This window comes from Camelus bactrianus, chromosome 10 (assembly GCF_048773025.1).
Source record: "Camelus bactrianus isolate YW-2024 breed Bactrian camel chromosome 10, ASM4877302v1, whole genome shotgun sequence".
NCBI classification, from domain to species: Eukaryota; Metazoa; Chordata; class Mammalia; order Artiodactyla; family Camelidae; genus Camelus; species Camelus bactrianus.
This window is the reverse complement of record NC_133548.1, coordinates 15940584-15961742: the sequence shown is the minus strand read 5'-3', so window position 1 is coordinate 15961742 and position 21159 is coordinate 15940584. Positions and strand designations below refer to the sequence as shown.

Sequence of the window (21159 nt, the reverse complement as noted above, 5' to 3'; positions counted from 1 at the left end):
GCCACCCGAGCTGAATAACTTTTGGCAGGTCACTTCACCTCTCTGAGAGGTCACTGCAAGCAACAGATGATGTCAAGGCTTGTTTTACTCCTACCACTGAGCTACAAAGATGTGAGAGACACAGCTCTCTATTAGCAGGTACAGGTGATCTGGGGAGACAGCCACAAACAGAAGAGTGAATAATAGTATATTGGGCAATTAGGGACCGCAGTACAAAAGCAGGCAGCAGACAGTTTTTGTAAATAACAGATGGGGAGAGCAGACAATACATGTGGTGGGGTGGGGAGGGGGCAAGCAGAGGAGCCCCGAGGGGCCTGGGAGGAGCCAGGATGTGATATGAGCTAGAACTTGTAGGAGGGCAGGCCTGGAAAGTAGAGGGAGGGGTAAGGATGAGGGCTGGGCCCCAGGTGGAGGCACACAGAGCAGTGATTGATGTTCCCATGTCTTTTTGTCCTCTACAAAGTGGTGTCCACCTCCAAGATTTCATCTAAGTCTGAGTTATGTTTATTACACTATTTCACAATAAGGAAATGGAGGATGGAGGAGCTTCAAGGTCATACAACTGACGAGCTGTATACACTCGAGCCTCCAGACATTCTCACTTCAAATCTGTGTCATTTCCACTGCTCTGCAGCTGCTTCTCAAAAAAAAAAAAAAAAAAAAAAAAAAAAAAAAAAAAGAAAGAAAATCCCTGTTTGTTCTGGATGCTGGATTCTAAGTGGCATTCGTAGCATCCCAGGGTTCTGGCAGCTGAGACTCCCTCCTGTTCAGCAGCATGAAAACCCTCAGCTTCCCACAGGCTGCTGGACCACACCCTCTTCCCAGAGTCATCCTGTTCTGTTACTTGTTGGGGCCAGAACCAAGGCTGTGGGCTGGTTTGGGGGAGACTTTTGCATTTACATTTGGTTTCATCTCAGTTCGATCATTTTACGAAAGAGCTATGTTGATTAACTCCCAGTTTGATCCAGTTTGGCTGACTTTGCATTTTTAATGGAGAAATGATCATCGGGCTCAATGCTGAGTGAGGTTCAGTCTGTGTCACCTCCCGTCTCTGCACAGCCTGGGTCCGCGTTCCTCCCTGCCCACTGGGTCTCACTTTGTGCTGCTGAGAACTTTGGGAGCCACCAACGAGTGTGTGAGATGCACCCCAGAGCAGCAGGCTGGGCTTTTCTTGGGTCTCTGTCAATCTCTATCTTCTCCCACAACCACCTTCTCTCCAAGTCACCAGGTTTTCTCCAAGTCACCCCTTGGGGAGTAGAACCCAGGGGAAGGGGAGGGGGCTTCTGTTTGTTCTGATTCTACCCATTCTTGGCAACTTGGAGACTGTTTCTGGCCCAGGGATTGGCACCTGCCCTGGGGAAACCACCCCAGACAAAATGAAAGGACTTGCTTTCCATGGCACTAGAAGAGATTTTGTCCCCTGCTGGACAGGAAACACGTGGTCTTGTCTCACGACTGCAGGGTGAGCCAGTCCTAGGACAGAGCCAACACGGTGGACCACAGAGCGGAGAGACAGAAGGAAGCTGTGACTCTGATGACAGTGTCATTAATCCACCGACTCAACCAAGCCTAAAAGCTGTCTTACCTCTGCACTTCTGGTTACAGGAACAACGTCTTTCTTATTATTGAAGACTGTTTGGATTGAGGGCTTTGTGACCTGCAGCCAAGAGCATTCCGAATGGATGCACTGCATTTTTACTGAGCATCACAGGAGATCGTGACCCTGGTGCAGAGAAATTCTGCCTAGGCAAAAACATCCTCCCTGAACCTTGCCCTGAACCCCTCTGCATCCAAACAAAAGCATCCTGTGCGGCAGTGGCTGCCTTTAGTGGAGAATGATTTCTAGACTTTGACCCGGTGGAGAGGCAAGTCCGATGACTGCAACACAGGCCTCTTCAAGGAGCAAAAGCAGCAGCTGATGACCTACCTCGTTCCCTTGTACAGTCTTATTTACTGCATTTCAAACCACTGGTTCCACCATGTCTTTCAAATGCATCAATGTTTCCACTTAAATAGCTTAAACTTCAGTGCCCAAGAAGCAGAAAAGAGGTTTAGAAGTTGAGGGAGGGATTCTGGGAAAGGATTATAGGTGGAGCGTAGGAATGCTTGGGAGGAAGGAGGCGTTCAGGGGAGCAGATCCCACAGGAGGACCCAAGCTCAAGCCTTACACAGCGGATGTAGGAGGGGCAGGATTCCTCTTTTTCAATGCTCCTTGAACCCAGGGAAGAGGGTCTGGGAAGAGAGACGCAGGATGAATCATGGAAGTTGTCCAGCGGAAGCAGGCATTCAACAGTTAGGGAATGCCCAGCCGTGCACAGCGTTGCAGGGGCAGAGATGGGAGAAACATCCTCACTGGTGCATCAGCCTGTTCTGATATGTCTCCTTGGGTTGTCCTTGTCTCACCTGTCTCTGGGACCGTGGGCCACTTGCTCCTCTCCACCAGGGCCAGCTCTATATGGACTCTGATCAGCTTCGCGTGGGCACAGCCCCAAATGCCTCATGTCACACCCACGCCACACCCCTCTTGCCACCTGCCCAGGGCTTCTCAGTGACTGCTGAGGTGTGAGACACCCGGAGACACTCCGGGTCCACCCACGGGCAAATCAAACTGTCAAGAGTTAAAACCCCATGGAGAGAACTTGACCACGGTGTGCTGGAAGCCAGACACTGAATTACCCTCCCTTCCTCCTCACTGCACCTCCCGGCGGTGTTCAGTGGCTTTACAGAAGATGACACCTTGAGATCCAGTAGTCTCCTTTGTCACCAACTGGTAGTTGGCTCAGTAACCCTCTCTGTGTGCGCCCTCCCTCCCCCTCTCCATCCTGCATAGGTGGAGGGCACTTCCTGATGAAGAGCCCAGCGCTCTCTGGCAGACAGCTTTCCCGTAATCCCAGCTAAGACAGATGGTGGGGGGGAGGGGTAGCGAACTTTCATTTAATGAATAAATATTTATTGATCCCTACAACAGGCCAGGTCCAACGCTGAGAGTTAGGAACCCAGAAGTGAAGAAGGCAGATGCAGTCCTTTCCTATGGGGCTTATGTTGAAAAAAGGGAAATTAATTATGCAGTTAATGATCTGTAAACAAACATCTAACCTAACTAGAGATGTTAGGTCACCCCTTTGTGACATAATTAATTTGTTCACCTAAAGACTGTTTATTAATTTGGGGTTTCACGCTGAGGCATCCATCTGAACGCATCACAGCATCCAGGGGTAGGGGAACCAGACCCAGCTGGAAATGGAAACAGATGGCTTTGCCCTTTATACTTGAACTTTAGAAAATGAGAGGGCAGAGAGGAGAAAGTTGGATACAGAGTGCTCAGATGAGGCCAAACACAGGCCACTGCAGCTGGAGTCTGCAGCTCAGCACAGCGGAGTCTCCCTCAGATGGGAGCTGGGTCAGGTGCTGGGGACCTGCCAGCTTCGGTCACTCTGGGCTTTAATACTGGTAATTATGCATAGTGACATGCGTACAGAGTTTGAAATGTGGCCGGGTGGTCAGAGTTCAAGCTCTCAAACAAGACAGCTTGGTTGGAGACGAGGCTCTGGTGGATCCTAGGGAATCTGCCTGTCTAAGAAGCTCCCCAGGGTGACTGTGATGCAGTGGTCCCTGGGGCTCACATGGGAAGGCCCTGGTTTGGGGGAGGTCCCAGAACTCCAGGCAGGGTAGATGGAGAAACGTCCTCTTGTGTGATGAGCTGATCACAGACACGCTCTTCCTCTCAGTCATGTCCTCTTGGCTCCCCACCAACAGTTCTAATTCTGGTAGATCTCCAGTTCCTGGGGAGCTGCTGGTACCAGAATCTCTACTTCTTGGCTGCTTATGGGTGTTTCCACAGGGTCAGGTCCCAGGGGGAGGGCATATTTCAAGCTGCAAAGTTGAAATTCACTTTGAAGAAGCAGCTTGTCTTCCTGTCCAGGCTCCACGCAGTGTTTCCATGGTAACCCAGAACCACACATCTTTCGTTATCCCTTCCAACCTCTTCTCTTCTGATTATTAAGGGTTGTGCCCCCAATCCCTTCTCAGACCCCCTTCCCTTGAGACTCGCCTCCTGCTAGTCTCTTTCCCCTCCCTGGTTATTTTAAATTCTGAAAAGGCCAGTTTGTGGGTGACCCAGCACACTCCCTGCCCACTACCTGGTATCTAACGCAACAAACTAGGAGGTTGATCGGTGGGTTAGCCTGGGGGGTTAGGCCACTTGCCAGCCAGATAAGTGCATTGCCCCAAATAAGCAAGAATGAGCCACAACCAAGAATAACAGCCAGTCGCGGTGCAAACCCTTTCTCCACTGGTAGTCATTCTTTCAATCATTTGTTCAACGATTATAGAATCTCTAGATGCTTGTCAGCTGCAGGAACAACACTGTCCATTTTTCTCGTGGAGTGGGCATTTCCAGTGGGGTAGGGAGCAAGAAACCAGTAGAAGCAAAAAAGCAATCTCAGAAATAAGTCCTATCAAGACAGGGACACATGGTAATGGGGGGGGGGGGGAGTAGGAGGAAATGTTGTGTCCGCTAAGAATTTGAGGGTCAGGAAAGGCTTCCTGAGCTAAAAATTTGGAGAAGGGAAAATCATCTCTCATTAATCATGTTTCAGGTACAAGTGTAAGCAATTTACTCATGAGGCTCTATTTAAACCTCAGTGCTTCACGAGGGAGGCTTTATTGTTATCCTCCATAACAGAGGAGGACACTAAGGCACAGAGGACTTAGTCTGAAGTCACATAGTTAACTAGACACAGAGCTGGGATTCGAACCCGGGCACGTGATTGTGGAGCTTGCAGGCTTTACAGCTTGGCCATGAGCTTCCCTACCTGGGAGAGACCAAGGAACCAAAGATGCAGTGGTCTGTTATCTTTCTAAAGTCTTGGATAGATCTAAGGAGAAGCCTGCAGGGGCTGGGGGGAGGATGTCCCACCTCCACCCTCCTGCCCCAGCCATCTACACATTGATTCCATCAATCATTGTTTGACATTGAGAACCTTTTACGTGATGGAGACCATAGCAGACACTGCGTGTATGGGGAGGAGTAGGCGGTGGGGGGATTGGTATACTAATAACCGCCATGATGGGGACCAGCAAAATACGAGACAGAGTAAACAGGAGTACATCAAACTTTGCCTGGGGAGGGTACAAGGTGGAGTATGGGGGAGTGGGGAGGAGAATTTCATAAAGACTGAGAGACTCAGACTTTTGGTTGATGCCTTCCACCCCAAAACCCAGACAGCGATGGAGAAGTGGAGACAGGTGGAGAAGTGGAGAAGGGCTTTCTGGGCCAAGGCAGCAGCATGAAAGCCTGCAGTATGTTCAGAGAACAGCAGGTACCACTAACACTTAAAGTCTCATGAGAAGAGGAGGGACAATGGGTGTTGCCATTATCCCAGCACTTCTGGATGACCCAGAATTCAAAAACAGATTTTAAAAATAGTAATTCCACAGGGCTGGAAACCACACAACGGCATGCTCTTGCCTAGAGATTCTCGTAGGTGGTGCCTGCAGCAGCTCCATCGGTCGCATCACCGTGCCTGAAAGGGTGATATGGCCGCCACGTCCTGCCCACTTCCTCTGTACTAGATTTTCTGCAAAGCTCAACAGACTTTATTGTATTTAATTCTCACAAAACCCTACGGAAAAGTGGCTACTATTTTCCCTTTTCTATACCCTTATATCAATAAATAAAAATAACCTAATTCTTTACTCTACAGAGGAGGAAATTGAGACTCAGAGAGATTGAAACTTGTCCAGGATCCCACAGCTAATGTATGACAGCCCTAGGCTTGGACCACGACCAAGCACTTGGATCAAGCCAGTAGTTGCCAAATGACACTCTGTGACATGGTTCTCTGGGGACTATGTCTCTGGATAAATAGGTAAAAATGAAAACGTCTAGATCATTGCTTCTGATTTGCTGGCAGGTGCCATGTCATTAGACTGATGACCCCATGCCCCTCCCCACCCAGGTATCCAGCTGTTGGAATGACCTGCCTGGGTGTTTGGGCATCAGCTTTCTTATCGCTCTCAGTTCTGAACTGAGTTTGACATTCATTGTGCAGAAAATGTGTTTCACTTGTGACGTGTGCCAAGACACGGTCAAGACTATGTTATGACCTCATCAGCACTCGTCAGAAGCATTGTTTCAAGGCTAGAATATTTTGAAAGGTCACAGAAAACTCCCCTGGTCAGCAAACTGGGGCTCAAACACAGTCTTCTCTCCCCAACTATCCATCCTTATCCTCCCATCTCCAGCCACCAGAGCGTGGCTGTTGGCAGTGGGTTTTGTCCCTGAGCCAAGTCCCTCAGCCAGGCTTTAACTTTTAAAATTCTACTACCCTCTCCACTGTATTGGTTTACTAGGGACTTAAAAGTCTTTCTTTAAACTGAGCCCATTTGTAGGAGGAGGATCTCAGCCTTGCATTATCATTAACTTTGATGAGATGGGAACACGCATGCTTACTTAGTGTTGGTCTCGATGGTCTTAAGCAACAGTGTCCATTCGAATACTTTAGATTTTTTTCCTCAGTTTCTGATTTGTGGGAGCTATGTTTTTAATATAAGACAGTCATTTGGGTATTAAAGGCTGAAAAGGCTATTTATGCGCCAGTTTCCTTGACACTGAATTCAGATCCTGTTTCAGAATAGTTGTAGGATTCTTTGATTTTATGATATTTGGATAACTGACAAAACCATAAATGAAGGTAATGATTTCCAAGATTGTAATTATGCCAATATGTTACACATGAGAGCTAGCATACTGAAGTTGGATGCTTTTTTTTGTTTTGTTTTTACCCATTTGGAAAATTGATTAGAGCACTTTTGGGGTTTTTCTTATAACGATACTTCTTTCATACATTTGCAATATGATAAGATTTCTGAGTGGGAGAGAAAGGAGGTGAATTCTGCAGAATCCTTCAAGTATGTGAATAGCACCCATCAAAAGTGGTGCAGCTCAGAAAAAAAGTACAGAAAACCACTCATTGAAGACTTCCTTCCACTCAGGTGCAGATACTTGGAAAGCACATTGATTTCTAAGCCGGTGGTGTGAAAAACAGCCAAGTTGTAAACCAAGGCTTCAAAGCAGGACAGATACTGTTTTACTAGATTCTCCTTATATTTTGGTTTTAAGCCAAAACCCTCCAATTAAGCAACCCTCAGATTTCTGCCCAAACAGAAATCAGCACATGTTTGCTGCCAACTAACTATGTAGTCACCCACCCTATGTATCATGGAAGATACATAAATAATTCTCTGCCCTCTGGAAGTTTACCATCCAATGGTGGAGGTGAGATATTCTATAAATGGGAAACATGAAGTGCTTATGCTACAATTCTCCTACCCTCTGCCTATGGCAGACATGACTAATCAATCCAAGCATTCTTTCCTGCTGTGATCAGACACAGTCTGTTCAGCTCAGGGCTCCAGGAAGCCACTAACAATAAGTTGATATGGAAGATGAATGCTCTCTGATCTTCCTGATGCATACTTATAAAAAGATCAAGAAGTAGAGAAAACAGTCTTAAAAGGCCAAATGGCTGGACTGTGTGCTACAGAAGACCTAAAGAGGAGTTCCTCTGAGTCAGTGAGATCAGAGAAGGCTTCCTGGAGGAGGGGCTTCAGCCCAACATTCAAGGATGACTACAGAGAAGAGAGGTAGAGGTATCTCAAACAGAGAGAATGGCAGCAGTGTGGGTACAGAGGGGTGCACGCTCGGGATGTGGGGAGTCTGGCAAATTGGCTGAAGGGAAAGGTGGGGGTTGAGAAATGGGTTTGCAAAGGAATGGCGCAGGCTGTGAAGGGCCTCCAGAGACTTCCCCAAGGAAGTGGAGTGGACAGTGCTTGGGCTGGAATGATGTGTAGTAAGAGGGAGGAATCCAAAAGAGGTGCATCAAAAAAAGTACCTCCATTATTACCTTTCAGGTCTCCTTTTCCAAAAAACATAATCTCTGAATCTCACTGGATGTCCACAGCCACAGCAAAGTTTGGGCAACAGATTGGTTCTTCCGTATGACTTTCATGGGAAATCAGCAAGGAGATTTCAAGAGACGGCCACTGAGGGGCCTCTTCTAATATTCTCCTCCCAGCTGTCACTTCGGCAGACTCAAAGCCCGTGAGTAGCATCCATAGATGTAGCTGTTCCTTCTTTCAAACGGGATCCAAATCTATCAGATTTCCCTTCTGCATCACATGGGCCAACACTTGAGCAGTCTGCATAATGTTGTCACAGAATATGATTTGACCACAGGAGGTCAGTAACATCAGAATATTTGGCTCTATAAATATCACTATGAATGTCAAATATTTTTCCTCAGCTCATTTGGAGCTTTTTGAAATGAGCCACAGCCCTAAACCTTCTGACCCGCAGGTGTGTCTGTGTGGCAAGCACATGTTACAAGCTTCGAGCCGTGCAGAGCACCATGCCAGGTGCTGGGTCAAACAGGAAAATGAAAGTGGTTTCTAAACAACGAAGCCTTGTGCAAACAGAGGGCTTTATCGTGTGGACCCCAACCTTGGCCAATTTGTGTATACTCTCCCTGACCTACTGACTCTCCTTTTATTGTGATTAATTATTAGGGGCGGTAATAACAGCTAACATTGATTGAGTAGCCAATCAATAAAGGTTGTGGCAGGAGCAGATGGCACATTCCAAGTGGGTAATTGAGGGCAGTTTCATAAAGCAGGTGTTTACAAAGGTGTGGAGGGTTAAGGAAACTAACAAGTAGTGGGAAATATCCTGGGGTCAGGAGTAGCTGGGCACTGTTCGCACACCTAGACCTGGCCTTCTGGGGCCAGGGCACAGGTGGGTAGAAAATGGGGTAGGTTTGGGCAGGAGTAGGGAGAGGGAGGAAGGGAAGAAGGATGCAGAGAGTGGTTCTGGACACAAAGGGATGATTTCCAGCCTAGCACTTACGTTCTCAGCACTGCCTTACCTGGATTATCTGACTAAATTCTCACAACAATCCGGTGACAATGACACCGTTCACAGATGGCCACATCGAGGCACAGAAAAGTTAAGATACTAGCCCACTGTCACACAGTAAGTGACGGGCAGATTGGAACTGGAACCCAAAGCCCAAGTGTTTCATCCCTTCCACGCATCTCGTATGTGAAATCTAATCATTCATAGGAATAATTTTAATGATAACTTAATTGTTCATACCACTTATTAATGTGGTAACCATTTGGTGTATTGTTGCAATTCGTGCGTCCTCCCAAGGCCACCCACAGGAGTCACAGGAGCCCCATTTCTTTTTGTCGGCCACAGCAGTTAAATTAAAATGGTTAAATAAAATAAATAAATTAACTTTTAAAAGAGAAATATTTTTTGAATGAAGGAATATCCTAGCAGTATAACATTCATGACCCCCCCTTCCAGTTCTAACAGAAACCTTTCATTTTTCACATCTGGAATATTTTTAATGAACTCTCTCTTTCCTGTGTAGTGAATACACAGGCAAGGCATTGCTTTGATAAAAGGATAATATGAGAAAATAATTCAGAGATACCTGAAACATACTCAGGGTGGTAGCCAGGGGCTGAGTCTCTTGCGTGCTTCCCAGCGTTATCTCATTTAGTCTTCAGTATTATCGTAGAGAACCTCATTATTATCACCTCTGCTTTGGTGATGAGAAAACTGTGATTCAGAATGGTCAAGGTCATTTAGCTGGAAAACAGTGGAGGCTGAATTCAAATTCAGGTTTGGGGTCTAAGTCGAATTTGCTTCCTATCATATCTCAGCCGCTTGATTATGAAACGAACATTTTCCTTCTAAGAGGCAATTTCCTCTTTTGAGTGGTCTCAAAAAACCAGATTGTTCTTACCTAAAATGAATTCTGGTGGGTATCCAAAATCAAGCAAGTCTACTATGCAGTGGCTACCCATGGGATACCTAATCTCCTGTCCTTCCCGTTCTTTGTCTCTACCAGCTTTGTAAGGAGCTGTTGCTGCTTAAAGGATCCATCCCACTCTCGTGGTAAGAGACAAGTTTATTAGATGATGCAGTTGCAGGGAAAGCGCCTAACAGCCCTCGAGACCGTGTTGATATTTTCCCATGGAGTTCCGTCTCTTGACATGCCATCACTGCCTTCACTGTATGTCTCTCCCGTTAGCTTGCCTGTTCTTTGTGGATTGACTGCGCTGGAAACGGAAACACATTCTAAGATGCTTGGGGTGGGGGTGCCCTGTGAGAAAGGAGGAGGGGATTTGGAACACAGAATGAGCTTCGAGCTCACTGAAGTCATCCTATGCTTCATTCTGCAGCTGTTTCCATCAAGTCTTCTTGTTGCCCAACCAAACTGCTTTCCCCCAAACTTCCCTTCACATTCAGATGCTGTCCTCTCCAAAACATCAGTCTTAATTCTACTTGAAGACCAGAGTCTTCACTATCCTGCCTCAGTAACTTACATTCCTCTCATCAGGCCACCCTGAGCAGCAAGTCCAAAACCATGTGGCTTATAATGATTTTCCAAGTAAAACATGGTCTTCCGGGGTATTCTCTCATCGGCCTTTGCTGCAGAATATTTTTTAAAACTGTCTCCAATGTTAGCTGCTGAACAGAGACTTGCAGGGAGGGAAACCAGTGAAAAGTGAAGCTGCCACACCCTCCAGGCTTGTCTTGATTCCTGGCTGTGTCACTGAAGGTCAGCACAGGGATTCTTCCGCAAGCTCAGAGTCTTCCCCTGCGCTCTTGTGCTTGTGATTTTTATTTTGGCTGCAGGCAGAGGCTGCAGCCCCATGAATCCCCTCCTCCGCATTCATCTATCCATCCATCCGCTGACTCATGCAGTCATTCAACATTTCTTCTCACCTCTCTTGCTATCTGCCTGCTCAATTTTTCTATAAAGGAAAAGTACATCTTAAACTTAATGAGTCTGGGGCCGGAGGTAGTCAATGAAATATGTCAAAGTACCCTAGAGTCTCTGCCAGAAGGACTGAGTCAATTTCACAGAATTCCCATTGGATGCTCCTCCCTTTTTCTTTTATTCATATATGTAACTATGTATTCACATTCATATATGCATATGCATATATTCATATACGCAACCACCCCCTCATTATTTGACTCTAATCTGTTCATGGAAACATGCTGCCTAGTGAATTTCAGAAAGTAGTCACTCATATTCCATATTTTAAATGGGAAAAATTATAATGCATTCCAAGTCTACCTGAAACCTCAATCAACTTCCCAAAATATCACTGTATATTACAGTAACGCTCTTAAACACCATGTAAAACTCTCCCAGGAATGTTCTATAATATGAATCAATTAAAACACCCTTTGCCTAATTAGCACTTAGGGAACTCCTCAGTGGAAAGGTTTCTGTGTGTGCAGCGGACTGACACCGTAGGGGATCAAGGCTCCTCCTCCGGACATCACACTGGCCTGGAAATGCCAACATGAAGAAATAATGCTGAAATATAGTAAATACCACCTCAATTAGACCTGGGTTTGTAGGGGCCCCAAGAACCTGGGTGATGCAGATTAGAACCCACGAGGGGCTAAAGCTGGATGGGGTAAAGAGTGAGGAAGGTGATGGTGATAAGATGTAACATATTTAAAGGATGGAGTAGCAGATGCAGATTTGCTGGGAGAACCAGGAGCCAGCACTGCCACACACTCCACTCCTCTTGTGAGAGCCAGGAGCCATGAAATGTTTTTCCAGGTGCGCCCATGTGGATTCACTGTGACGGGCATTCAATACAGAGAGGAAATGCTTCTTAAAAACTTGCCAGATACTGATGAAAGTTTTTTAAATAAGAATTTGTATTTTTTTAATTAAAACCCTAGATAATACCACCATGAGATACGACTTCGCACCCACTAGGATGGCTGCATCAAAAACCAAAAAAAAAAAAAAAAAAAAAAACCCACAAAAAAATGAAATTAACAACGGCTGGAAAGAAGGTGAAGAAATTGGAACCCTTGTACCTTGCTGGTGGGAATGTCAATGGTGCAGCTGCTGTGGAAAGCAGTTTGGAGGGTCCTCAAAAAGTTAAACATAGAATTACCATCGGACCCAGCAATTCTACTCCTAAGTATATACTTGAAAGAATTGACAACAAGTACTCAAACAAATACCTGTACAGGAAGGTACATAACAGCACTATTCCAATAACGAAAAGGTAGAATCACCCCAAACGTTCATCAACCAATGACTAGACAAACAAAATGAGTCATATAGATATAATGGGATATTATTTGGCCATAAAAAGAAACAAAGTACTAACACACCCTGCAGCATGGATGAACATTGAAAACACTATGTTAAGTGAAAGAAGCCAGACACAAAAGGTCACATATTTTAAAATTCCAAGTATATGAAACGTCCAGAATAGGCATAGCCATAAAGACAGAAAACAGACTGGTGATTGCCAGGGACCGGAGGCGAAGACATGAACAGAGAGTGTCTGTGTAAGGAGGGTGGGGTTTTCTTCAAGGGCGATAAAAATGTTTTAGGACTAGATGTAGGTAGTAATTGCACAACATTGTGAATGTACAAAATGCCCATGATTTGTGCACCTTAAAATAGTTAATTTTTTGTGAATTTCAGCTCGATTTTTTAAAAAAAGTTTGAAAATAACTGTAACTTTCATATTGTCAGTACATTGGTCAGCGCCCCCCATGTGGGCAAATGTGTGATACGTGATTGAATAAATGAATGTGTGAACCTGTCCATGGTCCACAATGCGTTGCTTGCTCAGGCTCCTGTCCACCTCCCCAGCCTCATCATACACTGGGCACCCCTTCTCTCTGCTCTCCAGGCACACTGACCTTTCCCTGGGCTCCCTTAAGTGTTAATCTGCCTCCTGTCCCAGGACCTTTGCACGGTCTCATTTCTCTGTCTGAAGCCGCCCCTCACACCCCTCCCCATTGCACTGGTTCACTTCCCCTCCAACTCCAGCTCTCTGCTGGGCCATCTCTGTCTCCAGGAAAGCCTTCCCTGATCTCTCGACTGGGTCAGTTCCACCTGACACTCTCACAGCATTAAAACTTTCTCTTCAGGTCACTTGCCACCATCACACATTTTCATTTATTTGTGCTCTTCTTCTCCTAACTCTGGCCTCCCCCATTACAATGTAAGTCCGTCAGGACTGAGACACAATGTCAGTGCAGTGGCTAGTGCACCCCAAGCACCGTACGAGGTGCATGTATGTGCTCAGGAAACGTAATGCAAGGAGGGAGGTAAGGAGATGGGAGGAAGGAATAGATCTATCTTTTTCATCTCTGTTCCTTTAGCAATCTACTAGCTCCTTGTTTCTTAACAAATTGGTTATAGGGAGACCTTTGTATGCACATGTGTGCCAATTCAGGCACAGACATGCAAAACCCCTTAGTTCTTAAAACCCGTTTCTGTGAAGTTCTTCTCCATCCTCAAAGCAGTGTCTCCCAATGCTTGTTGGCAGAAATAAGTTCCAGAGGCAGTGAATGTGATAACACTAAAGATGAAGTGGGAGCTGAACTCTTACTGGTTTTCGGGAAATTGGAGGTCAGATAGCGTGGATGGTACAGGCACCGTCTACACGTATTCTGATTTCTCCCACTGGGGCGTACCGTCACTCTTAAACTCATCCCCTCTTCTTTGTCTTCCGGGTCTGCTGCCTTCCCATCCTGCTAGTCTCTCTCCTTCTTCTGCCTTTACCATAAGCCCCTCTGATTTCCCATTTGGGTATTTCTTCCATCATGCTCTGACGGCCTCTCTATTCCTCTTCCTGTACCCTGGTACCTGACAGCAACCTGAGCCAGGATCTCAAAATCTAAAAATGTCGGAAGACGCAGCAATGTTTTCTGCTAACAAATGGTGCTAGAGAATCGTCAATCCCATGAAGAGAAGAGCCATGCAACAAAACTATCCACATGCTGTACCAGAGGAGAAACTAGAAAGAGATGTGACAGGTCTGGGACCTGTCACTGAGAAGGGATTGATGCACAGACCAAAGGTCCACCTTATGTCTCAAAGGATCTAGTCTTTCCAGCGGGTGTGTCCTCATCTCCCTGAAATAATCTATGCTAATTTCTTGATGCAAAATTCATACTGTCTTCCCTGTTGCTAAGCTACCAGCCCAAACATGTTTACTGTGTAAATTTCTCTGGAGGGTGCAGGGCTGCACCCAGGGCTTGAAGCTTGTTGGATGCAAGGTGGTGAAACCACCCAAAGCTCTGGGAAAGGTTCCTGAAGCTGACCAGCAAAGATGCATGTGTTGGAGACACTTTTAGCCCACATCTGGGGAAACACAGTGGCTCAAGAAAGATTTTGACAAGTTTTTTCTGCTCATTTTCAGTCATTGGCTAGAGGTATAAGCTCTGAAGCCAGACTTTCTAAATTTGATTCCCAGCTCTGCCGCTAAATAAGGTACTTAAGTGTTGTGTGTTTTACTTTTCCCATGTGTAAAATGGAAATAATAATTATGCATATTTCATAGGGCTGTTATGAGGATAAAATTAATGTGGTTAAAGAGCTTAGAACAGTGTTTGGCACACAGAACTCAATCAATGTTAGCTCTCCTATCACTGTGATTTATTACTCCGTGGAAATAGATCCATTTGTTGTTTGTTTGTTTATATGAGTAGGAGAACTTACCAGCCAGGAGATCAGCTGAGAAATCAATCCTTTTAAAGGACTGAGAATCCAAGGAAGTCATACCTGACAGCAGCCCAGAATCTAATCGGTCCCAGGAGTGGGGTTAGCAATTCACATTGGCCTCTTGTGATCACTGAAGTACAGGGGAGACCTCGGCAGAGCAGCCAGTGAGAACTGGAGAACGTTCTTTGGGCTGAAGGTGGGGATACTCCTCCTAAGGATTCCCCATGGCCCCCCCGTCACCCCCATCACGGTGGCACTGTAACACCTTCATGGCAACTGCTGGCTTCATTGTCTGTCTCCCCACGTACAAGGGAGAGCGTATGTCTGTCTTTTTATTGCTGTATCCCAGTGCCTAGCATGTGCTCATTAACCTTTAATGAATGAACTTTTTAGCTGATGAAATGCAGCCTCTGGGCTCTGATCCATCCTCACTCTGACAAGTCTGTATGTAGACAAGTGATCTGGGAGGATGTTGCTCCCGTCGCCTAAGGAAGAGAAGAACAGACGGGAGGGTTGATCAGACCATGTTAATGTTCTCCAGGTCCTAGTCTGAAGGAGGAGGTGGCTGCAGGAGAAGCAGCAGAAAGCAGACAGGGCCCTGGAGGTGGTGTGTAATGGACCACAAAAAAAAGAGGGCCATGTCTCCTGATTACGGCCTCCAGATCCTCCTGGTAATAAAAATACTGGCTTGATACTAAATTAATGTTCACAAACATGATACTGCAACATGACAAATATTAATAAAAATTTTACTGAAGTATAACTACATTCAGAAAAGGACACGAAGCATAAGTGTAGAGCTGGATGGATTTTCTTTTGTAAAGTGGACACAGCTGTGTCACCAGGACCATGTCAAGAGGTAGAGCTTATAAACAAAAGCCCAGAAGCTCCCCCTACTCTGTCCCAGTCATTACCTGCCCCCAGTAGAAACCCCAGACCTAAATTTTCAATTTGAAAATTTGATTTCAAATCTTGTGGCATCTTAACTGTGTGCATCCCTTTGCACCTTCCATCTCTTATTCAGTGTTATGCCACCATATGGTGATTTAACTCAAAGTATACATTGATGGGTTATCACGTGCCCAGTATCACACCAGATACTGTCAGGGATACAAGGAAAATGAAACACACTCCGTGATCTTGGAGGGAAAATGACTCCACTCTACATATGTTGTTTGATTAAAGTACAGCATGTATTTATATTATTTCTTAAAAGCTTAGGATTGATCTGTTAGTGTTTGCTATAGTCTGAATGCTTGTGCCCCCCTCCCCTGCAAATTCATATGATGCTATTAGGAGACGGAGCTTGGAGGGGGTGGTTAGGTCATGAGGGCAGAGCCCTAATCATAAATGGGATTAGTGCCCTTAGGAAAGTGGCAGGAGAGAGTACCCTCACCCTTTTCCACCAGGTGAGGTTACAGCCAAAAGTCTAGGAAGCAGGTCCTCACCAGACACTGAATCTGTCTGAGCTTTGACCCTGGGCTTTCCAGCCTCTAGCACCATGAGAAATAAACTGTCATGGTTTGTAAGTGACCCACTCTGTGGTATTTTGAATGAACTAAGACAGTGTTGCGTGAAAAGGCATTTCACTTCTCAACTCTGCTGGAAGGAGGGTAGGGTTTACAGTTGGTAGTAAGTAGCATTGGCAGAGGGGGCTGGGAGATGTGGATAAAGAGGCCTGGGGACCACTGCTGAGGGGCCAGGTGACTTGAATAAAGCCTTTGATCGCATATTAGCTTCAAGGTGACAGCAGCAGGGTTGTTCCAGAAACCTCTGAGATGCACTTGAGAAGACTGATGTAGGGGACAGCAAGGTGAGCACCAGGTGGGGAGAAGACCTGACACTGAAGCGAAAGCTTTCTGAGAACAGGGTCCCCACTCCATGCTAAGTAGGGATTTAGGTTAGCCAAAACGAAGGCTTCCTCTGAAAGGACCCAGAAATGCGGAGAGTGGCAGCCTGTGCAGACAGCGTGGAAAGGAAATTCTAGGGGAAGGAACTAATGGGCCTGGCTGCCGAGCACTGATAGATGCAGCAGCAGCGGTGAAGTGAAGGTGATCACGTGCACACACACATACATGCACACGCGCACACACACACACACACACACCCATGCACCCTGTTCTGCTTCTCTGCTCTGTCTCCTGCTCAAGCCGCCTGGTCGTCACTGCATAATAACCCAGCTTTCAAAGCCGGGCTGAGGACAAGGAAGGCGGTCCGGGGCGATACTGCCGCACTCCAGCGGGCGGCGTAGTAAGACTGAATCCCTCGCATGCAATCCCTAGGGCTGCACGCAGGTTAGGGTGAGAGACTGTGTAAGAAGGCAGGATAAAGGGTCCACAGTGTGCATTTCAAAAAAGCCAAGAAGGACTATGAGTTGAAGCCAGCCAGAGGCACGAACGGTGACGGATGACTGCGGGCTTGCACCCTCTCCCACCTCCCACTCAGCAAAGATTCCGGACGGATTCCTTCAGCTGCCTGGAGAAGCCTGTGGGTACGTCCTCAGAATGTTTGAAAGAGCAGCAAATTAAAGACATAGGACTATAACAGTACATCCAATAAAATCAATCGAGGGAAATGGCTATGTGTGCCTCTTTATTCATTTATTAAATAATAGGATCTAGCTGGAGATTTAATAAGTACTATCATTTAGAATTAGAGAGGATCCTAAATGCTCTTGTGAAGCATCTGCTGCAGCTGTGCTCTGCTCTGAACCTATCTGTGATTTCCCTTGAGGACCAAGTCAGAGCTATTGTCAATATTCCTGTGCTGTGTTGTTTATATTCTTATTTACAGAAAATGCTAAGTTTCAGGTAGATGCTAATGAAAATAAAGATATAATTTTTCCCTCTCCAAGACCATGAACCCCTTGCGTTTTATCTACAGACCCTATGTTGAGGTCTGTGGACCTTAGGTTAAGAACCCCCAGGGGAAAATTCAGAGTCAGTTCTTCTCAAAATCACTACAAACTTCAACTTCAGCCAACCATTCATGGCCAGAAATCAGATTCTGATGGCCTGTTAATCCAAGGAATTTTTCCAGCAACCACAACCAGCGACTTACAGAGACATGGGTGGTCACTCTGTATCCCACAGACATCCCAGTTCTCAGTGGTTGCAGGAATCTAGAACCCTCTTCCCCTCACCCCCAGGCCCTCTCTCTTTAAGGAACATCTTCAGGGAGTCTTTCTTACCTGACTCTCCTCTTTGTCAACGTGCGCCATGCCCATCCCCCTGCTGCCACCTCTAACAACACTTCCTTTACTTTTTTTGAAACGTCAATCATCAATCGTACTGTCTTTTCTGAGTGGACTTTATCTGGGTCAGTAGCTGAATCAGCCAGAGCACAATGGGAGCCAAACCCACACGGTGAGCTCTCACTTCGTCACCCCCATGCTTGCCCAGGTGCCCAAATCCTCGTTGCTGAAATGTTACTGGGATGTGAATGGATGGGTCTCGAGCATCAACAAACGTTTATTGTGCCCCTCCTGAGCAAGCCCTGGGCTGCAAAGGCCTGGTATATGTCTCCATATTTGAAGAAATAATGCAGACAATAATCCCCAACAGCTGGACATGAGGATGCCTTTATTTGTCAACAGTTTCTTATTGGGCACCTCCTAGGTTCCAGACAGAGTAGGTGCAGGGAACAAATATTAGACAAGTAAGCAGATATGAAAAATCACATCCAATTGTTACATTTGCTACAGAAAGAAGGAAGCCATTGGAAAGGAACAGTAAGGAGAAGGCGATGGGGGAGGTTGTTTCGTTGCACGTGGCCATAACCAAAATCCTCCCTGAAGAGGTAAAATTCAAACCAAAAGAGACCTAAAGGATGAGAAGGAGCCATCTGTGTGGAAAGCCAGAGGACAACAGGAGGGGTTGGTGTCAAAACTCCAGGGAAGCTGAAACTTCCCAGGAAGAGGGGAAGTGGCATTATCTGGGCGGGAGAGGCAAACACCTGCCGCATGGAGATGGCTGGGGAGTGGAGTGGAGTAGCTCACAGCATGGACACCAGAACCAGACTAGCGTGGCCAGAATCTGGCTCTAACGCTTCTGCAGCTGTGTGGCCTTGGGCAAGTCACTCACCCTCTCTGAGCCTTAGCTGCTCCATCTTTAACTTGGGATCATCACAGATGTCCTTCATGGTGTTGTTCAATGCATTAAGTGGAGAGCACTTAGCACGGAGCCTGGCACAGAGTATGTGCCATGATGGGTTTTGCTGTGATTTGTTCCGAGATCAGTGAGAAGTTGTGGAGGCTTTTAAGCCAGGGAGAGGCATAATCTAGTTTGTCTTTAACAGATTATTGGCCATTGTGTGGGCTACTAGTCATCAAATCAATAAGTCAAAGAGTTGGAAGGGATCCCAGAGGTCATTTACATCAACACCTTCCCCTGTGGTTCTCTCTGGGAAGGGGAGGGGACGATGCCTGAAAAGCCACCACTGTGAAAGGCAGAAGAATAGCCATCTCTTAATGTGCTGGATCGGGGAGGAGGCCGACAGGCAGCAGGTCACAACTTCTAGAGAAGGGCTAACCCCCCAGCCCCTCCCCAACCCCGTGCCCACGAGCGGGGAGCCCACCACTCCCACTGCAGATGGTTCCAGGCCCACACCCCGCTGCCCAACTGACTCCTGTTCCTGCCAGTGTCAATGTCACTTTTCTTGGATTGCAGGTGCCTCAAGGACAGCAGCCATTTCCTTCCACCCTCACTGTGCAGTGACTGACACAGGCCCCGAGCAACTGGGCCTCAGAGCTTTTGAATAATTCATTGGCACAAGGAAGGTGGAGTCACAGCATTGTGGATGTTCTGCTCCTGGAATTATAGGCTGTATAAGGAATCCAGAGGGGCTTGGGAAGCCACTGTCACCCCCTGCCCCAGGGCCTGCCTTCTTCCAGTCATTCAAGCCAGACTTTTCCTCTCGGGTCTCCAAAGAATATTTTGTACTCCCCACTTTAGAAGTGTGTCCTGGGTTCACAGCCCATGCAGGGCAGTCCTTCCTAACCTGCCCACAGGCCTTCAGGACCCCTTCAGCAGAACTGTACAATGGGGACACCACCCATTTCCTGCCCAAAGAGGCTCCAGGGACAAGCTAAGGCATGGGATGAAAGCCCTCGCGGTCTCCAGGGGCATCTCCAGACACTTCCTGGGGGAACTGGCTGGCTGGAACTGGCGGCTGCTGGGAGGGCGCGAGGCTCCGCCAGGCCCTCCCATATTCACCTGCCCCCTCCCCAGCGGCCCCGACAGCAGACATCTCCTCTCTGGATTTCGGTGGATTTCCCCCTTCTCAGCTCTGGCAGTGCTTTCCCTACACCAGCCCACAATACTTCCTCTCTCTTCCCTCTCACAGTTCCCGTTCCTCATCTCCCCAATTCTGCCAGCATCTCATTCTCCACCATTTCTCTCTCAGCCTCCCCGAACCCTCACAGCCCCCTCCTCCAGCCCCTCACAGCCTTTCTCTCTTATTACTCCTCCCAGCCCCATTCCTATCCAAGTCCCCTTTCCCATTCCCCTCTGTGCCCGCCCATTTAGGGCTCGCCGTCCGTTCCTCTCCTGTCCCCCAGCCTCTCTCCCCCAGTCATCGTCTCCGACGCCCCCTGCCCACAGGCCTTCAGGACCCCTCGGCGGGTCGCCAAGTGCGTCCGTGGAACCTACTCCCCGCCGTGCTCCGTCGCGCAAAGAAGAACGACGACCGTTCCCTCCCACTCACTCCCCCGCCGCACCGCCCGGGAGACCCACCCCGGCCCGGCCCGGGGAGGCCGCGAAGCCGCCCCCTCTCACCTGTTGGGCGGACCGGAGCACACCGGGCCTAGCCTTCTCCGGATCCGGGTCCCGGTCCCGCTGCAGCACCCCTTTCTTGGGGTGCATGTGCCGGCACAGGCAGGTGACCCCGCACAGCGCGAGGATGCTGGTGGCCGTGCCCAGCGTGGCGCCCAGCGCGATCACGGGCACGGACAGCACCATGGTGCCGGCTCCCCGGCTCCTGCGCTGGGCTCGTCCCGCCGCCGCGCACCTCCCTGGCCTGGGATCCGGGCGTGCTCGCCGCTCTCCCGCCGCCGGAGGGGCGGGGAGGAAGGGCGGCTCGAGGACGTCAGAGCAGGAGGCTGGACCGGGGGCCGGCTGGTGCGCCCGCGCTCCGCACCGCGTCAACCAGCGTCCCTCCCCAGCAGCACGTGACCAGACCCCCCACCCCAACCCAAGCCGGAGCCGGTCAGGTAGGAGGAACCTTAGGGTCATCTCGGGCCATTCTTCAGGCTTTACGTAGGAGGACACTTGGGTCCAAGAAGGACAGGAGCTCTCCGAGGTCACACTGTGTGTTAGCGGGCAAACAGGGGCTCAAACCCAGGCCTGCAGCTCCGTCTCGATAGGGGGTCATTTTACCAGACTTCTACCCTTTTGTTCACCCTCTCTGGACAAGGAGGCTGTAAAATCATTCAAGAGCCTTTCAAACACACAAAACTGGAGATTTCCCATTTCCTGAACTTGCCAGGCGTTTACTACCAGGGAGAAGGACGAAAGGGAATTGATGCAGACTGTACCATGTCCTGGTGAGGGTGATTGCAATGGTTCTATTCACATCTGCACCACCT

The 21159-nt window shown here is 47.8% G+C and overlaps 1 protein-coding gene across 1 annotated transcript in view; it reads right to left on the bottom strand.

Moving 5' to 3' along the window:
• The window catches only part of SYT13 (synaptotagmin 13), a 35881-nt gene extending 15228 nt beyond the window's left edge, over positions 1-20653 (bottom strand). Inside the window, exon 1 of the mRNA XM_010964634.3 lies at positions 20351-20653. Within this exon, the coding sequence (XP_010962936.2) occupies positions 20351-20533 (183 nt within the window). The 5' untranslated portion in view covers positions 20534-20653. The remainder of the gene's footprint in view (positions 1-20350) is intronic.
• Between the last annotated feature and the right edge of the window lie 506 nt (positions 20654-21159).